Source organism: Triticum aestivum, chromosome 6A, assembly GCF_018294505.1.
Source record: "Triticum aestivum cultivar Chinese Spring chromosome 6A, IWGSC CS RefSeq v2.1, whole genome shotgun sequence".
In the NCBI taxonomy this organism is placed as follows: domain Eukaryota; kingdom Viridiplantae; phylum Streptophyta; class Magnoliopsida; order Poales; family Poaceae; genus Triticum; species Triticum aestivum.
In genome coordinates, this window is record NC_057809.1 from 2,190,956 (window position 1) to 2,208,314 (window position 17,359).

Sequence of the window (17,359 nt, forward strand, 5' to 3'; positions counted from 1 at the left end):
AAGTTTAAGGTGTTGACTACGATGAGAGTTTCTCACTCGTATTTATGCTTAAGTCTGTCCTAATCATGTTAGCAATTTCCGCATTTTATGAAATCTGGCAAATGGATAAACAAAACTGCATTCCTTAATGGATTTATTAAAGAAGAGTTGTATATGATGCAACCAGAAGGTTTTGTCAATCCTAAAGGTACTAACAAAATATGCAAGCTCCAGCGATCCATCTATGGACTGGTGCAAGCATCTCGGAATTGGAATATACGCTTTGATAAGTTGATCAAAGCATATAGTTTTATACAGACTTGCGGTGAAGCCTGTATTTACAAGAAAGTGAGTGGGAGCACTACAGCATTTCTGATTAGTATATGTGAATGACATATTATTGATCGGAGATAATGTAGAATTATTCTGCAAAGCATAAAGGAGTGTTTGAAAGGAGTTTTTCAAAGAAAGACCTCGGTGAAGCTGCTTATATATTGAGCATCAAGATCTATAGAGATAGATCAAGACGCTTGATAAGTTTTTCAATGAGTACATACCTTGACAAGATTTTGAAGTAGTTCAAAATGGAACGGTCAAAAGAGTTCTTGCCTGTGTTACAAGGTGTGAAGTTGAGTAAGACTCAAAACCCGACCACGGCAGAAGATAGAGAGAGAATGAAAGTCATTCCCTATGCCTCAGCCATAGGTTCTATAAAGTATGCCATGCTGTGTACCAGACCTATTGTATACCCTGCCTTGAGTTTGGCAAGGGAGTACAATAGTGATCTAGGAGTAGATCACTGGACATTGGTCAAAATTATCCTTAGTGGAATAAGGATATGTTTCTCGATTATGGAGGTGACAAAAGGTTCGTCGTAAAGGGTTACGTCGATGCAAGTTTTGACACTGATCCAGATGACTCAAAGTCTCAATCTGGATACATATTGAAAGTGCGAGCAATTAGCTAGAGTAGCTCCGTGCAGAGCATTGTTGACATAGAAATTTGCAAAATACATATGGATCTGAATGTAGCAGATCCGTTGACTAAACTTCCCTCACAAGCAAAACATGATCACACCTTAGTATTCTTTGGGTATTAATCACATAGCGATGTGAACTAGATTATTGACTCTAGTAAACCCTTTGGGTGTTGGTCACATGACGATGTGAACTATGGGTATTAATCACATGGTGATGTGAACTATTGATGTTAAATCACATGACGATGTGAACTAGATTATTGACTCTGGTGCCAGTGGGAGACTGAAGGAAATATGCCCTAGAGGCAATAATAAAGTTATTATTTATTTCCTTATATCATGATACATGTTTATTATTCATGCTAGAATTGTATTAACCGGAAACATAATACATGTGTGAATACATAGACAAACAGTATGTCACTAGTATGCCTCTATTTAACTAGCTCGTTGAATCAAAGATGGTTAAGTTTCCTAGCCATAGACATGAGTTGTCATTTGATTAACGGGATCACATCATTAGAGAATGATGTGATTGACTTGACCCATTCCGTTAGCATAGCACTTGATAGTTTAGTTTGTTGCTATTGCTTTCTTTATGACTTATACATGTTCCTATGACTATGAGATTATGCAACTCCCGTTTACCGGACGAACACTTTGTGTGCTACCAAACATCACAACATAACTGGGTGATTATAAAGGTGCTCTACAGGTGTCTCCGAAGGTACTTGTTGGGTTGGCGTATTTTGAGATTAGGATTTGTCACTCCGATTGTCAGAGAGGTATCTCTGGGCCCACTCGGTAATGCACATCACTATAAGCCTTGCAAGCATTACAACTAATGAGTTAGTTGCGGGATGATGTGTTACGGAACGAGTAAAGAGACTTGCCGGTAACGAGATTGAACTAGGTATTGAGATACTGACTATCGAATCTCGGGCAAGTAACATACCGATGACAAAGGGAACAACGTATGTTGTTATGCGGTTTGACCGATAAAGATCTTCGTAGAATATGTAGGAGCCAATATGAGCATCCATGTTCCGCTATTGGTTATTGACCGGAGACGTGTCTCGGTCATGTCTACATAGTTCTCGAACCCGTAGGGTCCGCACGCTTAAAGTTCGATGACGGTTATACTATGAGTTTATGTGTTTTGATGTACAGAAGGAGTTCGGAGTCCCGGATGAGATCGGGGACATGACGAGGAGTCTCGAAATGGTCGAGACGTAAAAATCGATATATTGGACGACTATATTCGGACATCGGAAAGGTTCCGAATGATTCGGGTATTTTCAGGAGTACCGGGGAGATACGGGAATTCGTATTGGGCCTTAATGGGCCATACGGGAAAGGAGAGAAAGGCCTCAAAGGGTGGCCGCACCCCTCCTAATGGGCTGGTCCGAATTGGACTAGGGAGGGGGGGCGCCCCCTTCCTTCCTTCTCCTTTTCCCTTCCCTTTCCTTCCCTCCTACTCCTATTACTTGGAAGGGCTCTTAGTTCTACTAGGAAAGGGGGAATCCTACTCCCGGTGGGAGTAGGACTCCCCTAGGGCGCGCCATAGAGAGGGTCGGCCCTCCCCCTCCTCCTCTCCTTTATATACGGGGGCAGGGGGCACCCCAAAGACACAATAATTGATCTCTTAATCTCTTAGCCGTGTGCGGTGCCCCCCTCCACCATAATCCACCTCGGTCATATCGTAGCGGTGCTTAGGCGAAGCCCTGTGTCGGTAGAACATCATCATCGTCACCACGTTGTCGTGCTGACGAAACTCTCCCTCAACACTCGGCTGGATCGGAGTTCGAGGGACGTCATCGAGTTGAACGTGTGCAGAACTCGGAGGTGCCGTGCGTTTGGTACTTGATCGGTCGGATCGTGAAGACGTACGACTACATCAACCGCGTTGTGCTAACACTTCCGCTTTCGGTCCACGAGGGTACATGGACAACACTCTCCTCTCTCGTTGCTATGCATCACCATGATCTTGCGTGTGCGTAGGAATTTTTTTGAAATTACTACGTTTCTCAACAGCACTGGCATGAGGAGGACACGCCCGCGCTTCGCTTGTGGCGACACGGATCCTCGCTGTGGATGGGCGGCGGGGAATGGTGGCCACAGGATTCGGTCATGGCGGCAGCAATGGGGGTGCGGGAACGCAGGGATTAGGGAGGAGGAGAGGCAAACAAGGCATGGGGATTTTTACTCCGAGATCGAGCGGTGGAGTATATTTACTCGCCGGCTAAGTGGTGGAGTAAATTTATACTCCTCTATGGATTTTAGAAGATCGGATAGGCCCTGGTTAGAGTTAAACTGGAGTTTTACTCCTGTAACCGGTTTTAGGGGAACATCCAATCCTCAAGCTGCAACTTAGTCTCTACTAGCATCATGTACGCCGATCTCACCAACAATCAATCTGATTAGCCAAAATAAGCGGGATTTGTCGGATAGCGTCCACATCCATTAGAAGGAAGTGTGACTGAAGCTCCTGTATGTTCCATTCCTTCGATGCAGCATGCATGAAGTCGCAGACTCTGTCTTGTGAGGGGTGTTTTTTCAGTTGCACGTCAGAAGCTTTTACAGGCCCAGTAGGCCCAATTTAATCTCAGAAGCCGAAAAGGCCACCAGAGCAGTTGCCCAGTAAGTGTTAACACTCGTTAGGATCGACCGAAGCAACTGGGGTGCGATTAAGGGACAATCGGATGACCGGAAATGTCTAAAAGTGACATCTAACGGCCATGAACGCTAATGGCCCGAGATGGCAGTATAAGTGCTCAGTTATAATGTATATAAGTGGGAGCGACATGTAGAGTCAATGTTCGAGGATTACCGTCGTAGCCATCCCAACCAGGCCGCATTGGGGAATTGATGGTGCTTAGAGACATCCGACATATTGCTCACTAGATGGGGAAGGATATCAAAAACTATGGCCTTCCGGAGGTGGTTGAAATAGATGGTGATTGTTCTAGCGACCACTTTAGAGAGGTACAGTAGGAGCTGTCTTTCGGTGTTCACCAAGAACATCTTGATATGTTTACGTCTTTGAACATCGAGCAACGGGCTGGATTTGATGAAATACTGGATCACATGGTCAGCAACAAGAGCCAAATTTTCTTTGTTAACGGTCTAAGTGGCATGGGGAGACTTATCCGTATAAGGCGCTTCTTGTCAGGGTGCGGTAAATAGGACAAGTCGCTATTGCAACAACGACATCTGGTACAGGAGCATTGATCATGCCTGGTGGACACACCGCCCAATCCAGATTCGAAATCCCAATTAGCCTCAGAAACAATAGCACATGTAATTTCACCAAGCAGAGTGGTACCATCGAGCTGCTTCATAGAGCATCCTTGATAATCTGGGATGAAGTTGCCATCAAAAAGCATCAAAGAGCTGTGGCACTTGATAGGTCACTACAAAGATATCATGGGTTGCGATTTTCCTTTTGGGGGGAAGGTTGTGGTGTTTGGAGAAAATTTTAGGCAGGTCCTTCCTATCGTGATGCGTGGGACAAGAGCAAATATCATGGATGCAATACTACAAAGATCTTATCTGTGGGGAAAGTTAGGATACGCCTGTCACGTAATATGAGGGCACAAACTGACCCCGGGTTCTCCAACTATCTACTTATAATTGGGAATGAAACAGAAGATACGATTGGTGATGATTATGTGTGTCTTCCTAATGAAATTATGACAGGGTACACTTCGACGGCAGAATCAGTGAAGAAGCTTATCAATGATGTCTTCCCATCGCTTCATGAAATTTTTGCATCCGAAGCTTATATGACGATATATCGTAGTAAAAAATAGATATGAAAAATAAGAAATGAGGAAACGATATGGGCTGGCCCAATTGCTGATTGATGGCGCTAGGAAACAGAAGCGTCGCAGCCCGCATGCTTCTTCAATCGTGAATTCAGGATCGTTTCGTCGCCCTCGTTGCCGGCAACTGCCGTCCACCGCTTGCGATCCTCCTCTGCGCTGCGTGCCACACTGCCGCCGTTCACTGCCTGGCCGAGGCGTCGAGCACCCGGCGGCCACTCAGGTACTCACGTCCGGCCGGCCGCGAGACCGCGTAATCGCGACCATGAGCTTGTCATCAAGTACTGCAAGTGCATTTAATCCCCGCAAGGTTGAGGCTTTATTGGTTCCTCAGTTCACTTCTTTTTTGGGGAGAGGCCTAGTTTTCATATTTGTTGCTTCACAATTCCCCGGCCTGTGAGCAGGGGCTTTGTTCTCTCATTGTAAGAATATTGTTGATGTTGGTTAATATATAAACTTCTCGCACAAAAAAGATCTGTAAAGGCATGATTTTATTTTGCTCTATCAGAATTGAATAATCTCAAAGAAAGAAGATTACCCCTAGCACTCCATTATATCTGCATATTCTACATATACTGTTGGAGCATGATTTCCAAGGGTGACGCACAAGCTTATTTTTTACAAAACAGTTAATTCTTCATTTGATTGGATCCATTATTTGAACGGTTTCGCGCACATGGCCATGACAAAGATGTGCATTTTGCGAATTCGTCTCAAACCAGAAAATGCTTGCTAAATACTTTCAGAGAACCAAAAAGGAAATTTTATTGGCACTTGAGTACATTATAAAAAAAGGTTTATTTTATATAAATAATAGCTTCCTAGGACGAATGTGATTTTTTCGCATGGCTAAACGTGCACGCTTACTGGTTTGTATAGTTGTAAAATATTTGTTTTGACGAAATTCTATATCAAATACGTACCCACCGAACGGCAGGCGTGGTGAACAATCTTCAAACCGCTAAAAAATACGCACCCACAAATTAACACATCCTGGCACCATGAAAACAATTTTTTTTGTATACTATAATATAGTTGATCTGACGGGCCTCACATTTATCTTGCGAACGATGATTGGCCCTTAAATGGGTGAGCACACATACCAAGAGTGTAAGGGTATCCGCAATGCTGACCCTCAAATCGGTCACCGTATCCGTCTAGGGACCTTTCGGGACTGGTCCGCACACTAATATGGGAGCCTACCATTCAAAGCTAGCTGCAAATGTCCGTAGACATATCAAACAAAATTTAATGAAAATAAACAAATTTGATGCAAATTTAAACAAACCAGACGATTTTCATTCAAACATGGATAGCTTTTACATAGAATCGAACGATATTTCGGCTGGTCAACTAAAACCCAAAAAAACCAAAACTACCATATACTTGACGGTGACCTCATACGCGATGCCAGGCTGGCCGGCGACGCCGCCATCGTCTGAGTCATCAGAGTCGTGTTCGGGTGGCGGTAGGGCGTGGTGTCGTAGCAAGGCTTTCCTGCCACAGCCTGCCAATAGGGGATGATCTTCTCTGCTTGCTCCTGCGCTGCGTGCAGTGCGGCCATGACCACCGCAGACGTGGGCGGGGGATAGGCGGGCAGCTGCGTCGGTGGTCTCACGAAGAGACCACTCCTGGCCTTACTTCACCATCTCATCATCGAGGCGGAAGAGACTTGCTCATCTCCACCATAGTCTTCGACCGGTCGAGGGCCCAGGCCATTGCGAGTTCCACCTCCACGAGGATTTGTGGAAGTGGGTCGTCGTAGTGCTGGCGTGCGGCACTGCACTTGTCCCGCTGTCGATGCTCCTTGTCCGCGTTCTTCTGCATCACCATGGAACTCCAAGAGGACAAGCTACCACCACCGCTGCTTCTACAGCCGCCACCAAGGCAGTGCAGTATGCGACCACACGCCGCACCGGTGCGGCTAGGCAGTGGCGAGAGCTGCTCCTCCTTGATAACATGACAGCTGATTTGGATGTCGAGGTTGCGTAGGGAGGGTAAGGAGGCTCTGGGTTGACAACACGGATAAGCGTCTCCGGTGGCATTGCCGGACCGATGTCATGGATGAGCGAGTGATAGAGCGTCAGCTCCATATGTTGCTTGTACTCGGTGTCCGTCGCCGCATACACTGCATCCTGCGAGAGGACGTCCGGACCGGTCTACATATGGATGCTAGACTATGTTGGATGGGAAAACACGTCTGAACCATGTGGTCTGCGTTGGAAATGGCCTAAACTGGTTTCACAAAAGTCGTACAGGAGATATGGACAGGTAGATACAAGGACGTGATTTCATTGTCATGCTTCATATTTTTGTCTTCCTAAAAGAAAGAACAAGGAAAACGTTTGGGAACGGCGAGCCAGTGGATGTTTGGGTCGACCGCCTCACGCACACTTCCAGTGTGTTTCATCTTTCGAGCGACGTGTAACCTTGTGGCCCCTGTCTCTGCCTTATCTCTTCCTCATGCACTTCCTTTCTTCACAGCGCCGCAGTTCTCTCCATTCCCCATCTCTCTGTAGCAAGCCGAGCACTACATCCTTCATTTTTTTCCGATCCCATCGACCTGCTGCTCCGGCGAGCTAACTCCTCACCTCATTAGCTCCCTTTCCTCCCCCGAGAGTCGTTCACCTCAAGTTTCCCGCCATGGAACTTGTCACCTGGTACTTCCATGGCTCCAGTAGCAGCTCTGTTGCTTCCATTGCGGTGCTCCAGGCCAAATTGAGGGGGAGGGGGCAACACCGGCAAGCTCCTTGGGTGGGCGCCATGGTCATTTGCAACTCTCCTCTCGCGTCCTCCTCTGGTCATTGCGCACTCCCAGCTCGTCCACCGCACGGCCGTGTTACGACCACACATTGGCCGTGCTACAATCGGTGACCGGTCGTGCTACAACCGACGCCTCGATTTGCTGCAAGGGGTGACAATTATTTTGTGGCGGCGTCGACGGTCCTGAGATTTGCTGCAACCGGCATCAGAAAAGTTACCACCGGCGGCTGAATTTGTTACCACCACGCGACAACAAGCATGCTAGTCGGCAACAGCGCCACGGTTTTGCTGCAATAGGCAACCGGGAAAGCTACCACCGCCCCCGGATTTTCTACATCCTTCTCCGGCGACGCGACGTGCTAGAAACCAGCACCCAATAATGCTGGAACCGGAGCGCGCCCTCACCAGTGACTTTTTTTGCTGGAACTAGCTAGTTCGTTTGCTACAATTGAACTTTTTGGAGTTTGCTATTGTGACTTTTTTTTGGAACCATTGTTAATTTTGGCTGGAACTGGCTATTGTTTTTGTTTCAATAGACCATTGGATATTTTTTTTTGTTTGCTAAGATTTTTTTGCTGCAACCGGGTGGCAACGGACCACCGTAAGCTCATCGGTGGTGGGTGGTTGCATGCACGTGCATGGATGGGGTCGGCTACGCTAGCTGCCCTGTCCTTTCCCCACACGGGGCACGTTGATCTGATTTTTTGAGGAAAAGTCAAAGGTATGTGGGAATCGGAGGTTGGGGACGAAGTGGGAGGCCGGATCTAACGGTTGGAAATTTCCATATCAGACGCACGGGACACGACCGGCCGAAATTTGCACCGGCGCCTAGCACTGGCCAAAGAACAAGCCCCAATTTGGTGACGCACGTGATGTCATATCAACATAATAAGCCACATAAGAGTAAGGATTTGGATGTGCAATGATGACAAGATTTGCTAAAAGTATTACACCTTTTTTTCCAAAAAAAATAGTACGTGCACAACCAGATCATTCATACAAGGAAATAAATACTGGGTTGTTAGAAGGGAGAGAGAGGATTGGTGGAATAGTTTGTTGTATTGCTTGAGCCTCGTGGGCATATATATAGGAGTACAATCATCTAATTGAAGTACAAGACAGACCAGAACAAATCCTAGTATATCTCGTCTTTCCTAATAAACATTATACTCAACATCCCCCCGCAGTCACAACGATAGCGACGCAGACGGTGAGACTGGAGTAGAATACGAAGGCAAGCCGACGGACCCCCCCCCCCCCCCCCCCCCCCCCCCCCCCCCCCCCCCCCGCACAGTCGTAACGGTCGATGCATCGCGGAAGTCGTGGCTGGAGTAGAAACCGACGAGGTTGCTCAAGCAAGGCGGTAGCCCTTTGTGCCGTTTGTCGATGTAGCCGAGAGTGTGGGTGGTGGAGCCATGGTCGAGGTAGCCGTGCGAAGAATGCTGTGGTCGATGTCTAGTCGGGGTGGCCGGTGTCGAGGAAGTCACTGTGGAGCCGCGGGCGCAAGGGGGCGCCGAGTTAGCATGGGCGCAGTGGTGTCAAAGTAGTGGTGTGCCGGTAAGAAGATGTTGTTGACGACGCGTCTCGGCAGGTTTGCCAAGCCCGGGGACACATCGTGGAAGAAGGCACGCACCGGTGTTGCCAGCAGCGGGCATGCGTAGACGGACGAAGACGAAGTTGACGGAGTGCCGCACTAGGCTTGCCAGGCCCTGGGACACGTCGTGGACGAAGGCACGCGGCGGTGTTGCCAGCACCGGGCACGCGGAGACTGGGACCTGCGCGAGCTGTACGCCATGTCGAAGAAGTCGGAGAGGTCAGCAGAGAAGAACTCGACGACGATTGTGGCGTCCATCGGCGCGGGACCGATGTCACCAACGGTGGTCGGAGTAGACGAAGTGGTTGGGGTAGATGACAGCGACGCTAGCGACGGGCTGGTGCTGGACGAAGACGAAGGGAGGTGGGCGGGCGGCGGCGTCAGCCACGGGGGTACCAGCGGCGGCGGCCTAAGAAGAGCGGCGGCGGCGGCCTGACGGCGGCGGTGGCGGCTAAGAGAACCCAATAGCGTGACGAAGACCGGCGCGGACGATGATGTTCCCGCGCCAAGGGAGGCGGCGCGGTGCATACCACGAGAAGTCGACGCGCAGCGACGGCGGTGGACCGTGGGCCGCGGCGCTACGGCCCGAAGGGGCGATGCAGCGGCGGCGGGCAGGTCAGGGCGACGGCGGAAGACCTCGGGGCGGTCGTAGGGATCGTGAGCCGCGGCGCTCCAGCCTGAAGGGGCGGTGCAGCGGCGGAGCGCGGGTCGGTGCAACCGCGGGGACGGCCTCGGGACGGCGGCGTGGACCGCGTGCCATGCTCGCTACGGCCTGACGGGGCAACACAGCGGCGGAGCGCGGGTCGGTGCAACCGCGGGGACGGCCTCGGGACGGCGTCGTGGACCACGTGCCATGCTCGCTACGGCCTGACGGGGCAACACAGCGGCGGCGCGAGGGTCGGTGCAGCCACGGGGACGGCCTAGAGCGGACGGCCCCGGGACGGCGGTGGACCACGGGCCGGTGCACTATGGCCTGAAGGGGTGACGCAACGGTGACGCGAGTCGGTGCAGCCGGGAGAAGAACCACGGGGCAGCGGCGTTGCGGCCTGATGGGGCGACGCAGCGGCAGTCCGTTGCTCGATCGGTTGAGGGGCGCACTAAACTCGGGACAGTCTTTATGGGGCCTGCGGAGGCGCGGGCAACCGACGGGCCAGGCCGGTCGCACGACGTGGATGAGGCGGATCGCGGCGGCGGGCGGGTGATCAATCCGATCGCGCGCGAGGTCGGAGATGCCGCTCGGTGAAGACGGGGTGGCGACGGAGTCCGAGATAAAGCTGGCGACAATGAACGGCGTGGGACGACATCATATTCCTTTTTGTTAGTATGCCCACTCGCTCATTCACCTTGTGGTTCTTTTTTGTGTGTGTGCGCTTTCATGAGGCGGCTTCAAAGCACAAAGATCCTGTTTTTTTTCATCTGCCTGGCGGTTTTCATTTTCATCATCTGTGGTTCCTTCTGACGGGCACTCCTCAGTTGGAGTCTTGGCATAAGCAAGACAACCAAACTAGGAAATACTTACAACTGTAGAAACAAAACATGTGTGGCACGACAGCATCATCATCATCATTATTATAAACCCAGGTAGAATCTGTCATCGGTGTCTAGGTTTCGCGCTACATTACAGTATTTAGTACTTCCTCCGATCCCAAACAAGTATCATTTTGAATTACAACTACGACACTTATTTTGAATCGGAGTAACAGTAATCTAACGAGTTCTTAAGGCCAGGCATGAAGTAAAAGAGCTTACTATTAAAGACTTCGTCTGGGGAGGAGGCCCTTCATCTGGTACTTATGTCGGTTAGGTGACAATATGATACTTTAATGCAGGCATGTGACTATATGTACCAAAATTAGCGAGCAAAAGTTAAGATGCACGAGGCTTGACGCCTATCGTATTGTCCACTGGCCTCAGGGAGAATATCAAGTGCTCCGGTAGCACCTCATCTTAGGTGCTCCGGTAGCATCTCGGCTATTGGATCGTGATCCAACGGGCAACATTCCTGAAATGACGGTTGGATTCACATCCCGTGAATGTTGCCCGTTGTGCGGTCTTCCTCTGGCACATCTCGTTCCAGCGTAAAAATCTCTAGCCAATAAGACTCGCTCGATGCTCACCTATGTACGTACAAGTTCAAACTTAAAAAAACAATGCACGTATAAGTATTATCTATTTTTTAACATGATACAATCGAAGTCATTCACATACATGGGCATACACTACCACTATGAATGCATGCACGCACCCTACCCCTACTAGAAGAACGACAGTGCGTTGCAACGGGGCCACATTAACTTTAAGAGTTCAATATTTATATTCTCATGTATATCAAGTGACATTGGTGACCTTTTTTACTATCAAATCCTCACACACACACACTCTCTTCCTCCCTCTTCCTCACTCTCTCTCCCCCTCTCCCTCTGTAACACACACACACACATATCCATCTTATTGGGTACGGGACCATAATCCATCTATTTCGCACACACACGCTAGTGCATAACAATATGGATTATGTGTATTATATTTGCCACCACAACTGAGGGAATTAATTTCATATAAATCGGCCAGCCACAGCTTCAAGAATACGCGGAGGAGGTGGCCCGGGTCGGCGTCGGCGCCGTCCGGCGCGGGCCACGGGCCCGCTTCCAAGTGCATCTGCGCGCCGGCCACCCACGCCGGGTCCTTCAAGTGACGCTTTCACCGCACCAACTTCCAGGGCCAGGGAAGTCGCCCTTCTTCGCCCCCTTCACCGGCCACGGCCAACGCGGTGCCGCGGCACCCGGCCTCGCCGTCCTCGTCCTCCAGCACCATCGTGACCCAGTGATGTAGCCCAAGCATCGGCCTCGAGAATCAAGAACGCTCGACAACGGAGAGGGAAGGGAAGATCATATACATGTCATAAAAAATGGAGTTTATTTACTGCTCCCTCGATGTATTGTTTCCTTTGTTTGGAGATTGATTGCCATCCGTGAGTTAAGGTAAGGTTAATGTGATTGAGAATATTTGTTTTTAAATTAATGTGATTGAGTGATTTAAGGTAAGGTTAATTAATTTAGATTTGATCTTTAGCTATTGTTCATGATTAATTCTACATTACTAAATAACTTGCGCCAGTATGGAAAGTTTTAATATGTTTAGATTTCTTTCGTTGTGTGAGAGGGTGACGCGAAAATAAACCGATGAAGGAGGGGAGGGGATGGAAAAAAATCTACGAAAACAGCGAAGGTGGGAGAAGGTATCAAAAAAAGAGAAAATTACACCTACAGTAACTGAACTTGTCTCTAGGGTTCAGTTTGGTCATTGTATTCACGAAACCTAAAGTTACGGTCACTTGACTCGCTGAATAGGGTCAGCGTACGGTAACTCGTATCATTTTGGCTCGTATTTTGCACATGTGGACGTATTTGACCCAAAAAACTGTTTGACCCGCCAACTGTACAGGACACGTCCATTTCATAAAGAAGTGAGCGACCACTTTCCTCGAAAAAAAAGCGAGCGACCACGGCACAGTTTTGCATATTTCCCCCTGCCCATTCGGGACGCTCGGCTTCTCCCCAGCATTCATATCGCCGTCTCCAAGGCTAAGGAAAGAAAGGGGAGGTGATCGTGGGAGGTGATCGGCTAGGGTTTCGTCACCGCCGACGAAGCCATATGCCGACGGAGCGACGGCGGCCCGCGGGTTCGCCGACGAAGCGAGTTGAACCATGGTGCCTCGTCGCCGCGCGGAGGGAGACCCACCCCCTGTCTACGGTAAGCATCTCTGAAACTCTGAAACCCCCTGTAACCCATCCCCCTCCCCCACCCTTCTGTTTGAAAGTCGTTAATCTCACGATTTAGATCATGCGCACTTGTATTTCCTTTTAGATAGTTGATATTACTGCTAGTGTTTGTTCTAGGGCTTTTGTTCTGCTAGCGATTTTTGCTTGTTAACCTAGTCATTAATATTGTTCTGTTCATGTGCAGAAACAATCGACTATGCATCAAATTTCAGTCTTTGCATCAATTTTGATGGTTATTTCCTTGGAGTTGGTAAAAATCGTGCATATGTGAATGGAAAAAGCATATGGTATGATTATGTTGAGGGGGATGCACTCACGGTGGATAAGTTGGAAGATTTAGTAGAACAATTGGGATATGAAGTTCAGGGAAGACTACACATGTATTACTGTATGCCTGGGAAACCAATGAACGAAGGAGGCCTTGTGAAGATAACTTGCAATGACAATTGTTTGAACATGAGGGCACATGTGACATTTGGACACAAGTACCCGTAGATGTATCTTGATCATGATGAGAGTTTCAAGCAATTTGACTGGGATGATGTTGTCCAGTTTCCTGTAACAGATCTGCCCACTGTTGTGAGTCCTATGAAACCAATGCAGACCATCAAGGAGAAAGCACTGGACAAGCACAAACAGCAGATGAAGAAGGAAGCATTGGAGAAGCATATTAAGGAGGAAACATTTGAAAAAAGGCAATGTCAGTTTGTAACTCATGACAACTTTGGATATGAAGCAGAGCAAGCAATGGAAGAAACACTTGCACAACAAGAAGTAGAGCAAACAAATGCAGATGAGCAGCAAGCTGCAGAGGATTTTGCAAAGGAGGAGCAAGAACCAGTAGTACAAGAAGAGGAGTTTGCAGAGGAGGAGCAAACTGAAGAGGATGTTCCTGAGGAGGTCTCTGATTTTGCAGATGAGTTTGAAGAGGAAAATGGTGGAGAACTTTCTGATGTTGAAGGTAATGGCAGTGAAGAGGGGTCTGAGTTTGCTGATGATATTGCAGATAGTGACTATGATGTGAGTGATTTAGATGATGATCTCAAAGAGGACACAGTTGAAGAGCCTGTAGATGTAAACATTAGAGCAAAGGCTGATCCTATACAAGATTCAGATGAAGAGGAACTGCAGCTACCAGATTCTGATGATGAAGCAGGTGCAAAATATAAATTCAAAGGATTTACAAAAGAAGATTTGCATGATCCACAGTTTAGGATTGGGCAAGTCTTCCAGTCTCCTGAGTTGTTTAGGGAAGCAGTAAGAGCTTACAGTTGCAAAAACAGATTTGACAATAAAATGCCAGTCAATGACAGGAAAAGAATTTCTGCCAAGTGTCAAGCTCACTGCCCATGGAACATATGGTGCAGCTACGACAGCAGAACTAATTGCATGGTCATCAAGAGGTATAACAGTGAGCACAAATGTTCCAAGAAATGGAAGGTTAAAGCATTTACCTCCAAATTTCTTGCATAGGAATATTTGGAGTACTTCAGGGCAGATCAAGGCATGAATTTGAGAAATTTTGGCAGGTTAGAGCTTTCCAAACTGATTTGCCCAAATGTGACATTTTGTTAAACAACAACTGTGAGGTTTTCAATAAGTAAGTCTAGTACTATCTCTTGTACATATAATTCAGTAACATGTCTGGTATATGTGGTATATTCATAAACTTGTTATTGTGATGTACTTGCAGGTATATCTTAGAGGCTAGGGACTTGCCAATTATTAGCATGATTGACAAAATCAAGTCACAACTATCAAGTAGGCATTACAGCAAACAACAAGAGGTTAAGAAGTGGGATGGACCAATCTGTCCAAAGATCAAGAAAAGGCTTCTGAAGCACATAGAATGGTCTAGCAATTGTTACCCTACTAATGCTGGTGAAGGAATTTTCCTAGTTACCTCACATGGGAGAGACTACATTGTGGAGTTGCAAATGAAGGCATGCACATGCAGAAGATGGCATTGACTGGTATTCCCTGTCCCCATTCCATATCCTGCTATAGAGATGAACTAATTGATCCAGAGGAAATGGTGCACAAGTGCTATGCTCTTTGCAATTTCTCCAAGGCATATGCTCGTATTATCATGCCTTGCAAAGACAAGAGAGAGTGGCAGAAAATGGGTGGCTATCTAATTAAGCCCCCTTTATATGAGAATAAACGTGGGAGGAAAGCCAAGAATAGGAGAATGCAGCCAGAAGAGGTGATTGCAAGGCAAGGAGGGAAGAAGATCACAAGACATGGTACCATTATTCATTGTAGCCATTGTAACAATCATGGACATAACAAAAAAGGATGCTCTGCTTTCAAGCAAGGCCTACCTGCAGCAAAACATATGCAAAAGCAAATGAGGAAGAGGTCAAGAACAACATTTGAAGAGGAAGACCCTCAACCTACAATGTCACGGGTAACCTCGATACATTCGTTTGAGCAACAAGTATTTCAATACTCGATACATCCATTATAGTGACTACTATTTTTCAGTGCTCGATACATTCATTTGGGTGATAAATATTTCAATGCTTGACATATCCATTATAGTGACTACTATTTTTCAGTGCTCGATACATCCATTTGAGTGACAAATATTTTGGACTTCTATTATTTTTGAACAGCAAAATGAGGCCACAACAGAACAACAAGCCCCTGGACCATCAATGACCCAAGTAAGTGAGGAGCCTGTTGTCACACAGGTCACACAGGAACATGACATGCCTCTTATTGGAGTTCTTCATCCACATTCAATGATGGAAATCATGAGAAATGAGGTATGTTCAATGAATTTACATCTTTATGTGCAGGTTATAACCAGTTGGTGTACCTAATTTGTAAGAAAATTACTGCAGCCTCCTAAACAAAATAAAAGGAAGATGCCAGGACCATTGCCTGAAAGTTCTTTCCTCAACGAAGCTAGAGCAGCAATGCCATCTGCAGGAACCAGCACTGCAACAAGACTAGGTAGTCTTACAACTAGAGTTGAAGTAATGAGGGAGGCCAAGCAGCATGCCAATGAAATTTTGCATGAACAGAGGTGTGCTGAAATCCTGAAACAAAGAGAAGCAGCTGCTTTGCAAAAAGCAGGTGAAGCCCTTGCCAAGAAAGAAGCACAAAAGGCTAAAAAAAGCACTTGAAAAAGAAGCACTCAAGGCAGAGGCAAGGAAAAAGAGAGAGGCAGAAGCTGAAGCAAAGAAGGCTGCAGCTACAGCTAAGAAAGAGGCACTACATGAAGCAAAGAAGAGGGCTTTAGAAGAGAAGAAAGCAGCAGCTGAAGCAAAGAAGAAAGCTTTAGAAGAGAAGAAAGCGGCCGCTGCAGCAAAGAAGCCCAGAAAAGTTAATATGTTTGATGAATTCAGGTCATGAATGACCATTTCATGTAATGGATTAAGTATTTTGCAATTTGTTCACTTGGGAACTTGTTTCTGGATGTTAAACTGTGAACCTTACTTTCAACTTTCAGTTCAGTACTCTTTTGAACCATTTGTGTGTTATGAAGCTCTGTTCATGTTCAGCTTTTGTCAACTCTGTTCATTTGTGTGCTCTGAAGCTCTGTTCATTTTCATGTTCAGTTTTGGTCAGTGTTCAAATGTTACAGGAAGCTCTGAATTTTCTGAATTTTAGGAAGTTCTGTACTGAAAATGTGTGAGCGCTGCTATTAAGTTCAGTTTTTGTCAGTGTTGAACTATGAAATCCAAACTGTAAATGATATGAATTATGTGGTGCAAATGGTGCTATTTAAGTTCAATTTTGTAGCTCTATATTTAAAGTGTTCATGTCCTCAAATATATACTGTAATAGATGTGAATTTGGGTCAAATATGCGCTGTGGTCGCAAAAACTGCGCTGTAGTCACTCGCTTCTTTATGAAATGGACGACGTGCCTTGTACAGGTGGTGAGTCAAACCGTTTTTGGGTCAAATATGTCCACGTGTGCAAAATACAAACCGAAATGGTACAAATTACCGTACGCTGACCCGGTTCAGCGAGTCTAGTGACTGTAACTTTAGGTTTCGTGAATACAGTGACCAAACTGAACCCTAGAGACAAGTTCAGTTACTGTAGGTGTAATTTTCTCCAAAAAAACCATGAAAAATGAAACGAAAAAAAAATCTGGAAGCGAGACTACCAACTGCTCCATTAGAAATAGAGATGAGCATCTTTGAGAGACGGGCGTGGTGAGCAATCTTCAAAAATCATTAAAAAAATACGCACCCACAAATTAACACATGTTGGCACCATGAAAACAATTAACGTGTATACTATCATTTTATTCGATCTGATGGGCCTCATATTTCTCTTTCGAACAATGGTTGACCCTTAAATGGGCGGGGCCACATAACAAGAGTGTAAATTGGGTTCACAAAAGTTGTACAGGTGGGTAGATATATACAACGACATGATTTCACTGTCATGCTTTATATTTTTGTCCTCGTAAAGAA

General features: G+C 46.9%; 1 protein-coding gene across 1 annotated transcript; it reads left to right on the plus strand.

The window, feature by feature from the left end:
* Positions 1 to 12,710: 12,710 nt before the first annotated feature.
* Positions 12,711 to 16,341, plus strand: LOC123131564 (neurofilament medium polypeptide-like). The gene is made up of 5 exons (XM_044551207.1): positions 12,711 to 12,892; positions 13,106 to 14,521; positions 14,615 to 15,331; positions 15,540 to 15,692; positions 15,771 to 16,341. Exon 2 carries the CDS (start codon positions 13,417 to 13,419, stop codon positions 14,392 to 14,394), a length of 978 nt encoding a protein of 325 aa, XP_044407142.1. The 5' UTR covers positions 12,711 to 12,892; positions 13,106 to 13,416; the 3' UTR covers positions 14,395 to 14,521; positions 14,615 to 15,331; positions 15,540 to 15,692; positions 15,771 to 16,341.
* Positions 16,342 to 17,359: the final 1,018 nt, after the last annotated feature.